The sequence below is a fragment of the Bombyx mori genome, chromosome 19, assembly GCF_030269925.1.
Source record: "Bombyx mori chromosome 19, ASM3026992v2".
Lineage (NCBI taxonomy): Eukaryota > Metazoa > Arthropoda > Insecta > Lepidoptera > Bombycidae > Bombyx > Bombyx mori.
This window is the reverse complement of record NC_085125.1, coordinates 7802636-7818403: the sequence shown is the minus strand read 5'-3', so window position 1 is coordinate 7818403 and position 15768 is coordinate 7802636. Positions and strand designations below refer to the sequence as shown.

The 15768-nt window shown below is 36.8% G+C and overlaps 1 protein-coding gene across 1 annotated transcript in view; it reads left to right on the top strand.

Annotated features, from left to right (window-relative positions):
* Positions 1 to 6760: 6760 nt before the first annotated feature.
* The window catches only part of LOC101743486 (ubiquitin-conjugating enzyme E2 R2), a 29385-nt gene continuing 20377 nt past the window's right edge, over positions 6761 to 15768 (top strand). The window contains exons 1-2 of the mRNA XM_004922315.5: positions 6761 to 7392; positions 9296 to 9382. Coding sequence (XP_004922372.1) covers positions 7213 to 7392; positions 9296 to 9382 — 267 coding nt within the window. The 5' untranslated portion in view covers positions 6761 to 7212. The remainder of the gene's footprint in view (positions 7393 to 9295; positions 9383 to 15768) is intronic.

The following is a 15768-nucleotide window of genomic DNA, read 5'->3' as shown; positions in this document are numbered from 1 at the left end:
AGGGATCAGGGATCTGGGAAGAAATATTAATCGAAGAGCAAATAATATGCATTTCAGCACATCGACCCGTACCGTAATTGGAAAACCCATTTAAATGTAATTTAATGTGCCACAGTCAATTATTGTTATGCGTTAATGAGAGAGCATAGGTACCGTTTGTGGCTTCGAATACATGTGCTGTCTAAATATGTTTGTATCTAATGACTGATTTTGTTGTTTCTTTTAATTGCTTGGGTACGTGAACGAGCCCACGGCCCATCTGTGCTATGTGGTTACATGAGCCCATACACATCTAGAACGAAATATCGCCACCCACCTTGAGATATGAGTTGTAAGGTCTTAGTAGGTATAGTAAAACGGCTGCCCCACCCTCCACACCGAAACGCATTACTGCTTCACGGCAGAAATAGACAGGGCGGTGGTACCTACCTGTAGGTGGTGACCTCCCCCCGGTGAAGGTCATAGGGTGACCTGAGGGGGTTAAGGCTGCGCGGCGCACTACCGGCACTCTAGCGGGCTGCCAAGGAGAAATAAAATAAAAGAGCAACCGGTTGGCGGTGTATCGCGTCCAGGCAGGCTGGTTTTGGTCCAGCGGAGTATTCCGGGACACCAGCGGCACCGTCTGGGCAGCCTGACGGGCTGCCGTACCGAGTCGGCTGACGTTTCAAAACCTTCGATTCGCTTCGAAGGCTCCGTCGACCGGGCGTCCTTGGGGTGAGCTGCGCAGTCTGGTTGTAGTGTTGTTCGCGGTAACCCCCTTACCTCATCCGGATTCTGACCTCGGAGGGGATCGGACGCTTGGGCGAAGAGTGCAGGGGAGTTTAGTTGGTTAGGTCCCGAAAAATTCCTTGGGCCCGTGGTTCGCAATCGCGGACCAGCCCCACATACACAGCACGCCCCCTAAGCGCGAGGACCTCCTAAGAGGTTCAGCCAACGGCCCAAAAAAAAACACATTGGTGGTACCTACCCGTGCGGATCCACAAGACGTTCTATCACCAGTAAAGTATAATTAATGCTCTCTAAGGTTTTTATATATTTTTGTATATTCCAAGGAAACATGTAATTACTTGTTATGCCTGTAAATATATTTATTTGTTACGTTCATAACTATGCCGTAATATTGTTGGTCTTGTAAAAATAAAATTATGATTTTAAGATTTATTGGTTGATGAAATTGCTGTTTAGTATAGAGAAAGTTGAATTAATTTTTTTATAAATATTTTTCGGTATTCATTTTTTTTCCATGTCGGAAGCCTTCAAACCGACAACGAGTCGCGGCTTCGTTTGCAGTGCTCACTCCCATAAACGCTTCGATCAATAATAGCATAAACGTCATTAATGTTGTGAAGATGTCGTATTCTATAACTACTCGTATTTTTGTCGTATCCATATTAATGAAAAAGATACAAATGTAGTGAAAACCACACACTAATCCATAAACAAATGACGAAAATTGAAAACAGAATTCAGATTTATTTTAAATAAATTCATTTGAATTTAGAATTTATTGCCAGTCGTGCATAAATTGCTTTTCAAATAGCCAGTATTGTGAAACGGCAACTTTATAAAGAAGCCATACTTCAGTTAAAAACAGTGGCAGTAACTAAAGCACCTCTAGTTAGTCACAAATCCACTGGTGAGCCATACAAATTAATATGTGACCTAGAAACATTGACGTATCAGCGAATTACGAGGAAAGGTTGCCTGTAGTGACATAACTAATGTTACTAGAATACAAAAACCACAACAACATCACACGTGAATTTCTCGCTGGATCTTCTCAGTGGGTTGGTATTCCGATCCGGTGGTAGATTTTGCGAAGCACTGCTGCTAGGGCTAGTGTTAGAAAAATCTCTTAAGTTGAGCCCGTGAGCACCGAGCTGGAATAGCACCTTTACGCAAATACAAATCCTCAAGTTGACGCAATGATGGAGTTTATATGACAACCAATCATTTGATAGTAGAGCTACCACTTTATCCATCGTAAACAAAAGGCCACCTCAAAACTACATCAAAAGTTTACGAACGTACATATTCTTTGAAATTAATAAATAAACTGACACAGATATTACTCCGAACTTACAAGGATTTTAAATGAATGAATTATAAAAGTATTATTAGATGAAAAACAAGTCACATTACTACGAACTTTACAAGGTTCTGGAATGTAATTAATTGTAAAATTATTATTGGAAGAAATAACAATCGTTTGTTGTTCAATTTACCTAGAATGATAATATATTCGTGAGGTCAGACACTAATCTAATTATGACATTAATTCTTCTGTATGCCTTTTAAGATGTAGTCAAAAGACGTTTTCACTATAATATATTAATATACTAGCTTTTGCCCGCGACTCCGTCCGCGTGGAATAGTTACTTTGGCATAACGCAAAATTTTACTCCTCACTTCATTTACGTAGAAAGTAATAAGTTATTGAATTAGTTTTTGAATTATAGAATGTTAAGGAGCTATTTAAACCCCTATTTTGAAACATTCTTTATTGGTGCTCCACTTGTATTGGCCTTACCGTGATGTTATAGCCTATAGCCTTCCTCAATAAATGGGTTATCTAACACTGAAAGAATTTTTCAAATCGGCCCAGTAGTTCTTGAGATTAGCGCATTCAAACAAATAAACTCTTTAGCTTTATAATATTAGTATAGATTTTTTGCAGTCACAAGGCATGCTGTGATGCTGCCTATTCCTGTCGCAAAGCAGTCGTGTGTTCTGATTTAAGGAATGGAGCAGCCCTTATTATATATGATTAAAATTTCAACCTCATTTTTCAAACTACCCATCTGGTGTGCTAAGTGTTGGATGAGTTCAAAGTTCCCGTTCTATAGCACAAACGCTGTCTCACCCTTCAAACTGGAAGACATTACTGCGCAGCCGAAATTGACGGGGTGGTGATAGCTACTCGTGCGGGCTCATAAGAAACGCTACCTCCAGTATTTAATCACATTACAATTTTAGCGTCTTTGATTTTTTCTTACACATCGTTACGCATTCATTGTTGAAGACATTCTGATCACGTAGGTATGTGAGGAAGTACCTAAGTATTTTCTAATAAAAATTGGTCTAATAAAAACCTGCCTGCAAATTTCAAAAGCGGTATAGTCTCATCGTTTGATTCAAGAGCGATGCAAAACGCTTTATCCTATAAGTCACGATGATTCCACAAGTACAAATTAAAATAGACGCGCCTATACCTTTTTTAGGAGTTTTTTTTTTTCAATTAGAATTTCAAATATTTACGGGTAGTTTTCCATATGTGAATTGCGTAAAATATATCAGGAATTATTTATTCTACAGCGTCTGTAATGTTACCAGATTTATTTGGCGAAAATTATATGGCAAATAATCGTGCAGGCAAACAGGCGTCAACGTGGGTTGCGCAAGACCCGGTTGCCGTTGCCTATACAAGGAGCTCGTGGGCGAAGTCGACGTTGTCTTTGAATCAATCGCCCACGGCCTGGCACTCTTGTCTGTATGCAAGTCTCACAAATAACTATATTTATCAATTTTGTATACCGTTACAATGGTAATGTATATGATATCGACAAAAAGTTATGGTTGTGTGATTCTGGTCTTTCTACTCGTATATACTTCTGCTACGTCCCTTTGCAGGATAGAGTCCTTGAATAGCATTATCCCATACCTACTGGTGGATGTCGTAAAAGGTAACAAAAATAATCACCGGAGAATAGGAAGTAGTTTTCTCTTACCATAATAGCATAGAGTAATGTGGACGCGGACGTACCCGTCCCACAATCCTGCTCATATCTGCCGCGCAACAAACATTCTTTCCGGCTTTAAGGCTGGGAAATTCATTTCACAATATCACTGAGATTTCGAACTCATATTGAGTCTATTTGGCAACGCCCAGGGACAGTTTTTTACTGGTGGTAGGACCTCTTGTGAGTCCGCACGGGTAGGTACCACCGTCCCGCCTATTTCTGCCGTGAAGCAGTAATGCGTTTCGGTTTGAAGGGTGGGGCAGCCGTTGTAACTATACTGAGACCTTAGAACTTATATCTCAAGGTGTGTGGCGCATTTACGCTGTAGATGTCTATGGGCTCCAGTAACCACTTAACACCAGGTGGGCTGTGAGCTCGTCCACACATCTAAGCAATAAAAAATAAAAAATAAAACCTGACTTTACATCAGGCGAGCCGTGAATGCTGAGGTTGCACTTTCACCGATTTATCTATACTTATCTATATCTATATCTATATCTCTACTAATATTATAAAGAGGAAAGATTTGTTTGTTTGTTTGTATTGAATAGGCTCCGAAACTACTGAACCGATTTGAAAAATTCTTTCACTGTTTGGAAGCTACACTATTCCCGAGTGACATAGGGTGTAATATTTTTTGAAAAAAAATTAGGTATCCTTACTAAAACTCCAATAATGTAACCCAAGGTGTAAAAAAAATACCTAAAATATTCTTTACATCGCGTGCCCTGCGAAAACTATTGATGATAGAATAAAAAAATGTACTACGACTTTGTAGAACAAGTTATTATTTATAAAAAGTGTCGGGATAGCAAATGTCTAACTATTGTAGTTTTGCCACAATAAGTGTTATTTTATTTAAAAAAATAAAACAACGTCAAATATCATTGAAATTTTTGTTAAAGACCCGAGCGGAGCCGGAGCGGGCCGTTAGGACAGTAATAAAATTAAAAAAACTTGTTCCAATTAGTAATATTCTCCACTTAGCGAGTACCTGACCCTTTCCAGTCACTGCCTGACTTAATCTCCCAGTTAATTCACGAGTATTTTAGATATAAGGTTGGGGTAAAACTTTCTTCGCATTTTTTAAGAAAATTCCCATCATTTTTAATATAGTTTTAGTTACATTTAACTAAAGTATGTAGGTACCATTTTGTTCGATAACTTTTTGCCTTCTTGTAGGTAGGGACATGGTCCCATTTCTATAGAAATTTTGGGGCTTCTGATCAAAATACCGCGACAATTGGTTTTGGCAGTCCTCTCGTAATGTTAACCTGACACTGCCTAAAGAATTCTGAAGAGACCGAAACAGGTGGAAATCTGAAGGTGCAAGGTCAGGACTATATATATTATATATTATATAGTCCTATACTATAAATTGTATAGTCCTGGCCTTAATATTTTATATAACAATAAAACCACATAATTTGACGCAAATCTCAATCATTTAATAGTTGTTTCACCCTCGCTTAACGGCAGATATACTCAGGATGGTGGTACCTTTGGGAGGTTTAAGTTAAAAAGAAGATCTTCCACCAGGCCATTGCTATTTTAATGTATTTCACTAATAAATAAATTATTAAAGTAATCACTTATAAAACAAAGTGAGTTGGGAACATGTTTAGCCATCTACAGCAATAAAAATTTTGGTTTTTATAACAACAGACAGTACCTATAACTGTAATAATACTATTTTAATAGTTCAATTTTAAACTATGATTAGTGACATCTTAATGCTCTAGTTTTGTATAGTTTTCTCTGAGGACTGAAATATTAAGTGTTATAATTAAGTATGATGGTCCATTCATTGCGTTCTACTCTGTTTCCTGAGTCAAGTAAAAGGTATTCTCGGAACAATGATCACTTCCCCATAGCGACATCTCTGATTCGTGATTGACACTATTGACAGCTAAAGATATATTAAAACGAAACTGAGCTGTCAGATTGTGTGGCCTCGAACTAGTACGTGACAACTAAATTTAGATGACGCTAGCATAGATTTGACTTCACTGGATCCAGGTACCTAATTGTATTAAAATACACCTGTGACGTTATGATCTTGTTCATTCGATATTTAATCATAAAATTTACATATTTGATTGTCTATATTAACCTTTAGGAAACATTTTAAGTTCAGTTTTAAATCTTTTACTGTTAACTAGTTTATGAAATATGCCCGAAGCTTGATAAAAAAAATTGACGCTTTTCCCACTGTTTCGTCTTATGCCGGAAATACTTACTTTGATATGACGTCCTGAAATAAAAAAGAATTGAACATGTTGTACAATATACTATTAATTTATGAAACCTCTTCTTATAATAATTCATAAGATTATCTACTTTTTATTATAAAATAAGAAATATAGAATAAAATTACAGCACATGAACATCCATGAGACATAGCATGTAAACGAAAAAAGCACACTTATTTTTTATTTGTTGTTGGTATTATGCTGGTTTGGATTTTGTCCATCCGATTAACTTGCAAACTTTATGTGTATGGTTATTGTTTATGCCTCGAGGAAAGTTTGTGATAAAATGGTACCACCCAGGTAAGTACTGCAAGTAATATTACTTCATCAATGGTAAATCATTTAATTCTGTTAAATAAATTCAGGTTTAATTATTTAAGTAATTGTGTAGTAATATTAGTGATTTATAAACCTCTTGGTATCTTCAAAAGGACACAACTGTGGAGAAATAAAACAAAATCGCTGGAAGTAGCTTCTCACCGTTGTCCGGAAAATACTTGAAAATTTCAATAAATTTTCACTATTTTACTGAGAAGTTATATCATTTCCTCTTGTCTCATTTCATTAAAAATTATGCTATAATAATTATCACTCGGACAATCATTCGGATTAATCATTCCGATTCATGCCACTACTCATTCATCATTTCTGTTTTCATAGAGCATTCATCAAATTGAAGATTTGGCTAAAAGAACTGGAATCCGCGCCATAGCAACATTAAAAAATATTTTTTCCAAGTCATGACCCATGCCTACTAGATGGCGCTAAAAATCTTAAAGTCGATAAAGGCTGCGTGCGTCACGTCACTGCGCAATCAAGCACGGAAATAAAATAACAGCTGTTCTACAATATTCGTTCGGGCAACTCAGTCAGCAGCTGTAGCACGCACGTAGCTGATTTTCTTCGGATTACGTTTCGTTGAACGGTGCTTCGCTTTCTCATTGTTGTTTAACTGATCGTGTGCTTTGGGTCTATTGTTTCGTCTACTTTTCAACGTAAATTATTAACAAAGATTTAAGGGTTGACGTTTGAAGTGTGTGACACGTACTTGTGGATGCTGCAGTATCGATGCTATGTTTACCAAAATTTCTAGTTCGTTGTTATTGTGACGAGTTGAAATGCCTGGTGGATACGTGGACAGCATAAAGAGTTCCAAAGTGATATGTTTATATAATTTTGTTTAGATAGGTAGTGAAGGTTGAATAAATACATAACTGACAATGTCTAACACTGTTCCAACGAGTTCAGCCCTCAGGGCTTTAGCGTTGGAGTACAAGAGTCTGCAAGAAGAACCTGTAGAAGGTTTCCGTGTTAAATTGCTAGGAGAGGACAATCTATTTGAGTGGGAAGTGGCAATCTTCGGACCGCCGGATACACTTTATCAAGGTGGATACTTCAAGGTAAGATTAAACTATGAACTATATCGCGCAGACTAATAATTATAACTTTTCAAATTCAGATTTTTCAAATTAAGGTTAAATGTAGTAATTTATGTGGGTAAGACTAAACTGTTGAAATCCAATTAGATTGCTAATTTATTTAACTAATTTCTATATTTTGTTAACCTAATGTTATTAAAGTATGCACTGTTCACTTTACTTAACAATTACACATTTCAAAGTCAGCAGTCATTCGTAAATTTCAATCAAAATTTTAATTTATTAGACGAAGAGAGTTTATTTTCCCAAAAATAGACATGAAATTGAAGGCATGACTTCCCTGATGAATTTCATCACCATTCACATCTGAAATAGCATATATTGTGAAAATGATTCATACCATTTACCTTCAAACAAAAACACAAAGGAATCATAAATTTTTGTGTCTTGTACATTTTGTACATGTATCTAGAGCACATTTACATAAATGTCCACAAATATTCAACCTCAATATAGTTTGTTCTTTAATTCAATGCAAAGTAATGTAGCAACAGAATTAACTACATCCATATCAAATAACAATATGGATAAAACAATAGACAATATAGAGACTGAAATTTTGAGATTAAAGAATAATTATTCTGTCGATAAAGTCATTGTTACGTCTAAAACTATAATAATGGAAGTAAAATTATTAATTATACTTAAAATTGCAGTATTTAACTTACAGCCCCTTGATTAAGTTCTGACTAAAGCCTCAAAATAGAATAAGCAATATTATTTTGTAATGTCCATAAACAGTTAGTGTGAGGACTCTTAGTAGTAATGTTCAGATATATGCAGAATGAGAACCAAAATTAGGGCTATTGATTGCTTTGGAACTTCTGTATTTGCATAGCAGGATTCTGTTACATCCCTAATAATATGACAACTATTTATAAATATGTGTTGTTTTCTACTCGAAAATGCCTTTATTGACTATACTTGAGACCTTAGAACTTATATCTCAAGGTGGATGGCGCATTTACGTTGTATATGTCTATGGGCTCCAGTAACCACTTAACACCAAGTGGGCTGTAAGCTCATCCACCCATCAAAGCAATAAAAAATAAATAAAAAAATAACTCCAGAAACAGTAAAATTTACAAAAAAGTAATCACATAAATCATCTGCTTAATTCTGTGTGATTTATTTAATCAAGTTACCTCACAAAGGATAATGGGTTATTAATAATTGATAGATCTCTGAAATTAATACAAGAAAGTCTAATATAGAAGACTACTCAAAAATTGAACTGAAAACCATTCACTTGTTGTTATCAGATTTTTAATACTAGATTTTACTACAAGCTATACCTGCCATGACTAATTGTTGATACAAAAGAACATTTTAATTGGATAACAAAATTAAATTATTAATAAAATAAAACAAAATAATTAAGAAAGGAACAAAGTTAAGTTCAATTCCAAATAAATGAAACAAATAAGTAATAATAAAATTAGCAATATCTTGAGCATAATGTATTCATACTTATGAAAATATCATTATCAGAATTTTCAGTAAATTACTATATTGTAAGATGAGCTCACTGCCAAGCTAATAATATTGATTATCAAATTACCAAGCCCAGAGACACCAAATGTGAATATCCACTGACTGACTTTAAGACTTGACTAAACTATGACTAGACTAAACTATGATCATCCCACATAGTTCTGTCTTGAAGCATTTGCATATTACAATATAATTGAGATTTAGATCTCATCTCTTAAGACAGGTTTTAGTATTGCCATTGTGTTGTTGCCCTGTAACTGCTGAATAATAAAATAATTTGTGGTTCTTAAATAAGACTCACAACCAACTCTGCTTAAATTTGAGTAATTCTGTTTGAACAAACACATTTAATCTTTTGTTTTTGTTTCAGGCACACATGAAATTCCCCCCTGACTACCCGTATTCACCACCATCCATTAGGTTTTTAACTAAAGTCTGGCATCCAAATGTATATGAAGTAAGTAAAAAAAATGTTGTACCACCTATTGAGTAATTTTTAGATATTGTTAGTTTGTAGATACGTAATGCAGTAAATAAAATGGTACTAACTCGTGGTGGTAACTCGCGATTGTGGTTGGCAATAGAATACTCAAAACAAAATCGTGTTATTGAAATTATTGCGTGATTGCGGAGTGGGTCTGTGGTTTTGAGTAAGTTATACTGCGTCAGGACGTCGATTTGCGGAGAGCGCCTGTCCAACTACAGAGTGATAAACATTTGATTTTCTTAATATGAAAGACTGCGGGTTTTTTCTAGAATCTTGCGTGTGACCATGAGCTCGAAGCTGTTACTCTGCTTCCTAGTTACCAAAATCACTTTTTGAGCCTCCGCAAAAAGGACAACTAGGCTAGTTCGCAATGCGGAGTTATGGATATGCATAAATTTTCGAAGGCTCCAATATGAACATTGCTCACTTTCTTTACAATACACATTTCCACATGCGTGGGATATCGAGTGCACGTGAGTGGCTAATACTTAGTCTCGATTGTTCGTGAAATGGTTCTAATTGATATACCTTTATCCAATGCCCAGTCTACTATTCTTAAAGAGGATTGGGGCTGATGTCTGGTTGGCGATCGTTAGATAAAGCTATGAGTCAAATCAACAATAAATGCATCTTTACTTAACTGGAAAAAGGAAACATATTTAATGGTAAACGCTTAGCATCACGTTTTTCCTATCTCGTCTTTTGTACCGTTGTATTGACTGTCACTCTGTTTGCAAACTATTAGAAGTGTTTTTTTTTCTTCCGTAATCATTGAATTCGATCACGTAAGTTTGAGTTTACAGTTACAATGCCAGTTTATATTCAGCATTACAGCATTTTTGAGCAGTTGTCTCCCCTAAGAAATACTTATAATATACCTAAATTAAATAGTTAAGTTAGAGATTAGTAATTAACATAGAATAAGGTAGTCAAGGTCTTAGATTTTTTGCTACATATACAGTTCTTTCAGCTTTAATAAAAAAAAACATAGTTACTGTGTACCCCTTTTAAGTAAATACAAATAAAAAATCTATGCAAAAAAAAAATGTATGCTTATCTATCAGGCAATTTAGTGACTTTTCAACGCCCCCGCGATAAAGAGCCACACAAAACGCCTGCAGGAAAACAAACCAAGAAAACATGTTTCAAAACGTTTTATAGCAGCTTTGTTGACACAATAACTTTCAATTTACCTTGTTGTCGGTACAATCAATTAGGTATTCTGTGTTTGAACGTTACTGAAATACGAAACAAGTAAAATATGTTATCAATAACATTTGTGATTCTTTCTAAGGTCGCGGTATTACAATCTAAGCAGTTTTTTTTTATTGCTTAGATGAGTGGACGAGCTCACAGTCTACCTGGTGTTAAGTGGTTACTGGAGCCCATAGACATCTACAATGTAAATGCGCCACCCACCTTGAGATATAAGTTCTAAGGTCTCAAGTATAATTACAACGGCTGCCCCACCCTTCAAACCGAAACGCATTACTGCTTCACGGCAGAAATAGGTTGAGTGGTGGTACCTACCCGTGCGGACTCACAAGAGGTCCTACCACCAGTATGTACGTTATTAGACTAGAACAAATAATAGTTTAAATGTCTCATCGACTTTTCACATTAGTCAACGTTCTTGAAATAGACCCTAAAAATCCATTATTCGATATTTGTGTCGTTAATTGTGTAATTTAGAGAACGATGAGCCTAAATTAATTGCAACGCGTCCAAATTTCAAAAGGTAAAAATAATGTAATGGTTCCTCACGGTTTTCTGTTCTTCAACGATTTCGTTCTTTGTTGAGTAGACAAAGAACGAAATCGTACAACACTGTTTTTACCAACCGCAAATTACAGCTGTTTCATTTTGTCTATTAATTTTATCAATTTATCATGAGCGAAATGTGTTAAAAAATATATATATATCGAATTGAAACGTGCTTTGTCTTTCTCTTTTCCTAGCTATTTCAGCACACACGGTGGTGGAGTCAGCTTTACTTATTTTTCTCCTCCATTTCGCTCTGTCTTCGATATCCTCGTCAGTAACATTGCGTTTTTTTCTTTTTTCCTTTTTTTCTTTCTTACTTATGCTGATAGCCTTGAGAGGCTATTTCAGCTTCGCCCTAACGTGTCACGGGGCTCAAACTGGAGTGTTGGTAACACTGGTCTAAGCAAAAGCAGTGCTTCGCAGAATCTACCACCGGATCGGACACGCGACCTACTGAGAAAATCCGGCGAGAAACTCAGTGGGCTGCGTCTATGGGTTAATTCGCTCGTCGAGCCCTTCGTCGCAAGCGACAGGTTCGATGAGGACGGTGACCGAAACATTACATTCCCATTTGTCCTTCAGTACTACATCTTTCCACCTTGTCTTGGGGCTACCTATAGAGGTCGTGTTGCAGTGCCAGTTTACGACATAGTCTGGTGGTCATAGTGGGAGGCCTCCTCTTTTTCGTGACCGACACAATCTCAGCGTAATGACACGTACTTTATGTTTTCGCGTAATGCAGTCAATAATGATAAAAATATAATTGAATAATTTAATAATTATATTAGATTATTAGAATATAATTTATAAATATGAAAACAATTATAAACGTAACACGAATAAATGTGAAAGTTTCTCAGACTGCTTACGATCCGACACGTTTCAGGCTCCGAGGTTTCATCAGTCTTAGATCTCAAACCACGTTACATTTTATATTGCGTCGTCGTAATATGAACCATTTGTGTAAAAAGAAAATAGTAAAAAAATTGTTAGTCTTATTACATATGCAAAACATCTGTGAACTTGTTAGCTTCTAGAACTTTGTAAAAAGTAAAACAATGGGTTTTCTTTGTTCTAAGGATACTTTGTAGATGTTTTTCTGCAACTTAATATTAGTTTAGGCTGCAGCTTTGCTGTGTGCAAGCAGCTGATGTCGTCCATGAGCGACTTTCACTGCTTATTAACGGATGGATTGACTCGTTTGCCTTTGAAAGAAACAATAAACTCAGCTCGCAGACTCTGATATCATGCACACTTCGTATTCGAAAATCTATTGTTGTTTGTATAGAAACTTTAATTTTTTTTTTCTTAAGTTTTCCCAAGTCGTAGACATAAAAATTACTTTCTTTCTTTTTTTTTTGCTTAGATGGGTGGACGATCTCACAGCCCACCTGGTGTTAAGTAGTTACTGGAGCCCATAGATATCCACAACGTAAATGCGCCATCCACCGTGAGATATAAGTTCTAAGGTCTCAAGTATAGTTACAACGGCTGCCCCACCCTTCAAGCCGAAACGCATTACTGCTTCACGGCAGAAATAGGCAGGGCGGTGGTACCCACCCGCGCGGACTCACAAGAGGTCCTACCACGAGTAAAAGTTTTACGGTTCAACTCGCGTTTTTACTGTCATTACATTATTTCCGATGCTTCGAATAGGTACTTTATAGGTTTCATGATCATGGGCGACTGTCAGTCTGTCAGATTAAACCATAAAAGTAGTTTGAATTGTTGCTCGAATTGTTTATAAATAAAACAGTTCTAAGCCGAGCCTCATTATGGATTTGTCATTAAAGAACATTCGACTATACAGTTCTCGTGTAGAGAGCGCGTTACCGTTAGCTCTTGGGAGAATCATCGGCGCGACGTCGACACCGCGAAATAATATTGTAGTCAGCGGCACTGCGGGGTCATCAGTCTAAAACGTATGATTCACCACGTGACGCGTTCACCGACCACCGCGATCTACGCCCGAATGTTTTTCTAGAAGGAGCACTTGTCAAAAATAAATACCGATTTTTTTTAAAATGGCCCACTGTTTGTACTTTCTAGTCTTTATTAGTCAATGTTTGTTTTTTCCCTAGATAAAGAGTTGCTTGAATCAAAATTTAAACTTATTGTAACAGGATACGCATAAGTACAAAACGAAAGAATGAAAAGATCAGTGGAAAACAGGATGCGGTGCAAGTTGAATGACCTATGAAACCACTAGATAGTAACAGAGAAGATTTATATTTTAATAAACGCAATTCGAATTTAAAACGTCGGATGTCATACGCACTTTTTTCTATGAAGGCATTACGGCCCACCTGATGTTGAGTGGTCATTGATGTATCACCACGTCATCTCGGATCCTCCCGATCCACTAACGGTGCTTTTAGTTACTTCAAGCACCGGTCACCGTTCTCGTCGAACCCGTCGCTTGCGACGAAGGGCTCGACGAGTAAATTAACTCTCAGACACAGCCCACTGAGTTTCTCGCCGGATCTTCTCAGTGGGTCGCGTTTCCGATTCGGTGGTAGATTCTGCGAAGCACGGCTCTTGCTAGGGTTCGTGTTAGCAACGTCATCAGGTTTGAACCCCGTGAGCTCACCTACTAGCCACGGTTACGCTGAAATAGCCTCTCAAGGCTATCACCTTAGGTAGGGAAAAAAAAACAAAAAAAAAAAGATGTATCAGCAAAGTTGGGAACAAAGTGAAGTCGCTGTTTAAGAATATGCCGAGTAAAAGTTACAAAGTCATTGTCTCCTCGATTCATTTTTAAAATAGCAACTTCACTGTTTTAGCAACATATTCAATTTCAAATTATTTTTAATTACGTTTACTGTTATAAATTGTTTGAATACTAGGCGTTAACATCTTAGAACCAGACGGTTCGGCAGCGGGAGCTCTTCTCCCACCTACGCCAAAGATATGATTATTTTTGTTCATGTAAATTTTAATGTAAGATATTCAATCAAAAAATATCTCAAAATTTTCTGTTTTTATTTTTTATTGCTTAGATGGATGGACGAACTCACAGCCGACCTGGTGTTAAGTGGTTACTGGAGCCCATAGACATCTACAACGCCACCCACCTTGAGATATAAGTTCTAAGGTCGCAAGTATAGTTACAACGGCTGCCCTGCCCTTCAAACCGAAACGCATTACTGCTTCACGGCAGAAATAGGCAGGGCGGTGGTACCTACCCGTGTGGACTCACAAGAGGTCCTACCACTAATATCATGTAAATGTTAATGTAAGATGTTCAATCAAAAAATATCTCAAAACTTTCTGTCTCTGTTCTGACCTTGAGGTAATTATTAACCTTAATCGCTGACCTGCGTCACTGTGGCCACTTTGAACTTGTACCACATAAACTCGTCGCTCTGCAAATAACGTCCTAGAGGAGCGATCTCAGCCCCAACGTCTATCGAACCCGTGCCAACAATTCGATCGTGTGCTTTTTTTGTAACTGCCACGTGGTTGTACACACGTTAAAACGTCTTAAGGACAGTACTGAGTGGTCTTTATACTTATAGTAGTCTCAGTCTAAAACAAGCCCACTGAGTTTCTCGCCGGAACTTCTCAGTGGGTCGCGTTTCCGATCCGGTGATAGATTCTGCGAACCACAGCTCTTGCTGGGGCTAGTGTTAGCAACGTCGTCAGGGTAAAGCCCCGTGAGCTCCCCTACTACTTCTGTGTATCTAAGATGACCCCTCGAGGTTACTTCAATAAGTAGGAAAAAAAAAACATGACGCACGGTGTACTTATGTAAAGCGATACGGTTGTGGTAGTGTTGGAATTCTGCGAGCTAATAGCCTACCGATTTTGGTACGTGCCCGTGATCATGAAGGAGTTGCATGATGAAAGAATGACGTCTATAATCTATATATTAATACGTGAAGCAAAAACTTTGTATCCCTTTTTACGAAAATTGCGCGGACGGAGGAGTATGAAATTTTCCACACTTATAGAGATTATAGAGAAGTGCACAATGCTAATATTTTTTTAAATAATGCATAAAAGATACATTAAATCAATAAAGAAAAACTTACACACACTACATACCATGTATTTGACGCTCACGCGCATGCATACTATTTATTGTCAAACTTTTGTTCTTGACGTCTGTTGTCAAATTGAGAATACATTAAATATTGTTTGTCTTTGTTAATATTTTTTAAAATGTAGTCTTGGCAAAATTTGTGATTATAGAAGTATACAATACAATCATAATAATGTACAAACTTACAATTCCAATTAATTATAGTCGAATTTCGACTACTGCGGGACCTCTAGTAATAATAATAATTCCATAATAATGTAATTTCCGTAGTAATGCGAAAATGATTTGCTACTACTATTATGAAGTGTCAGAGGTCAGAAGAAGACAGGTACAGTATGGTTACGGTTCATACAGAAAAGAGTAGTATTGGCGAGGCATAGATTTTTTTACATTAATCAAAGTGAAGCGGCGCTTAAAAACTAGTTACAATAAAAACCAATAGTAATCAAACTCGTACAATATACAAGCTTGTTTAATTAATGAGGGTAGTAAGCCTGCGTGCGTTTGTACCATTTGTTCTGACTATTACTGCCGTGAAGCAGTTATG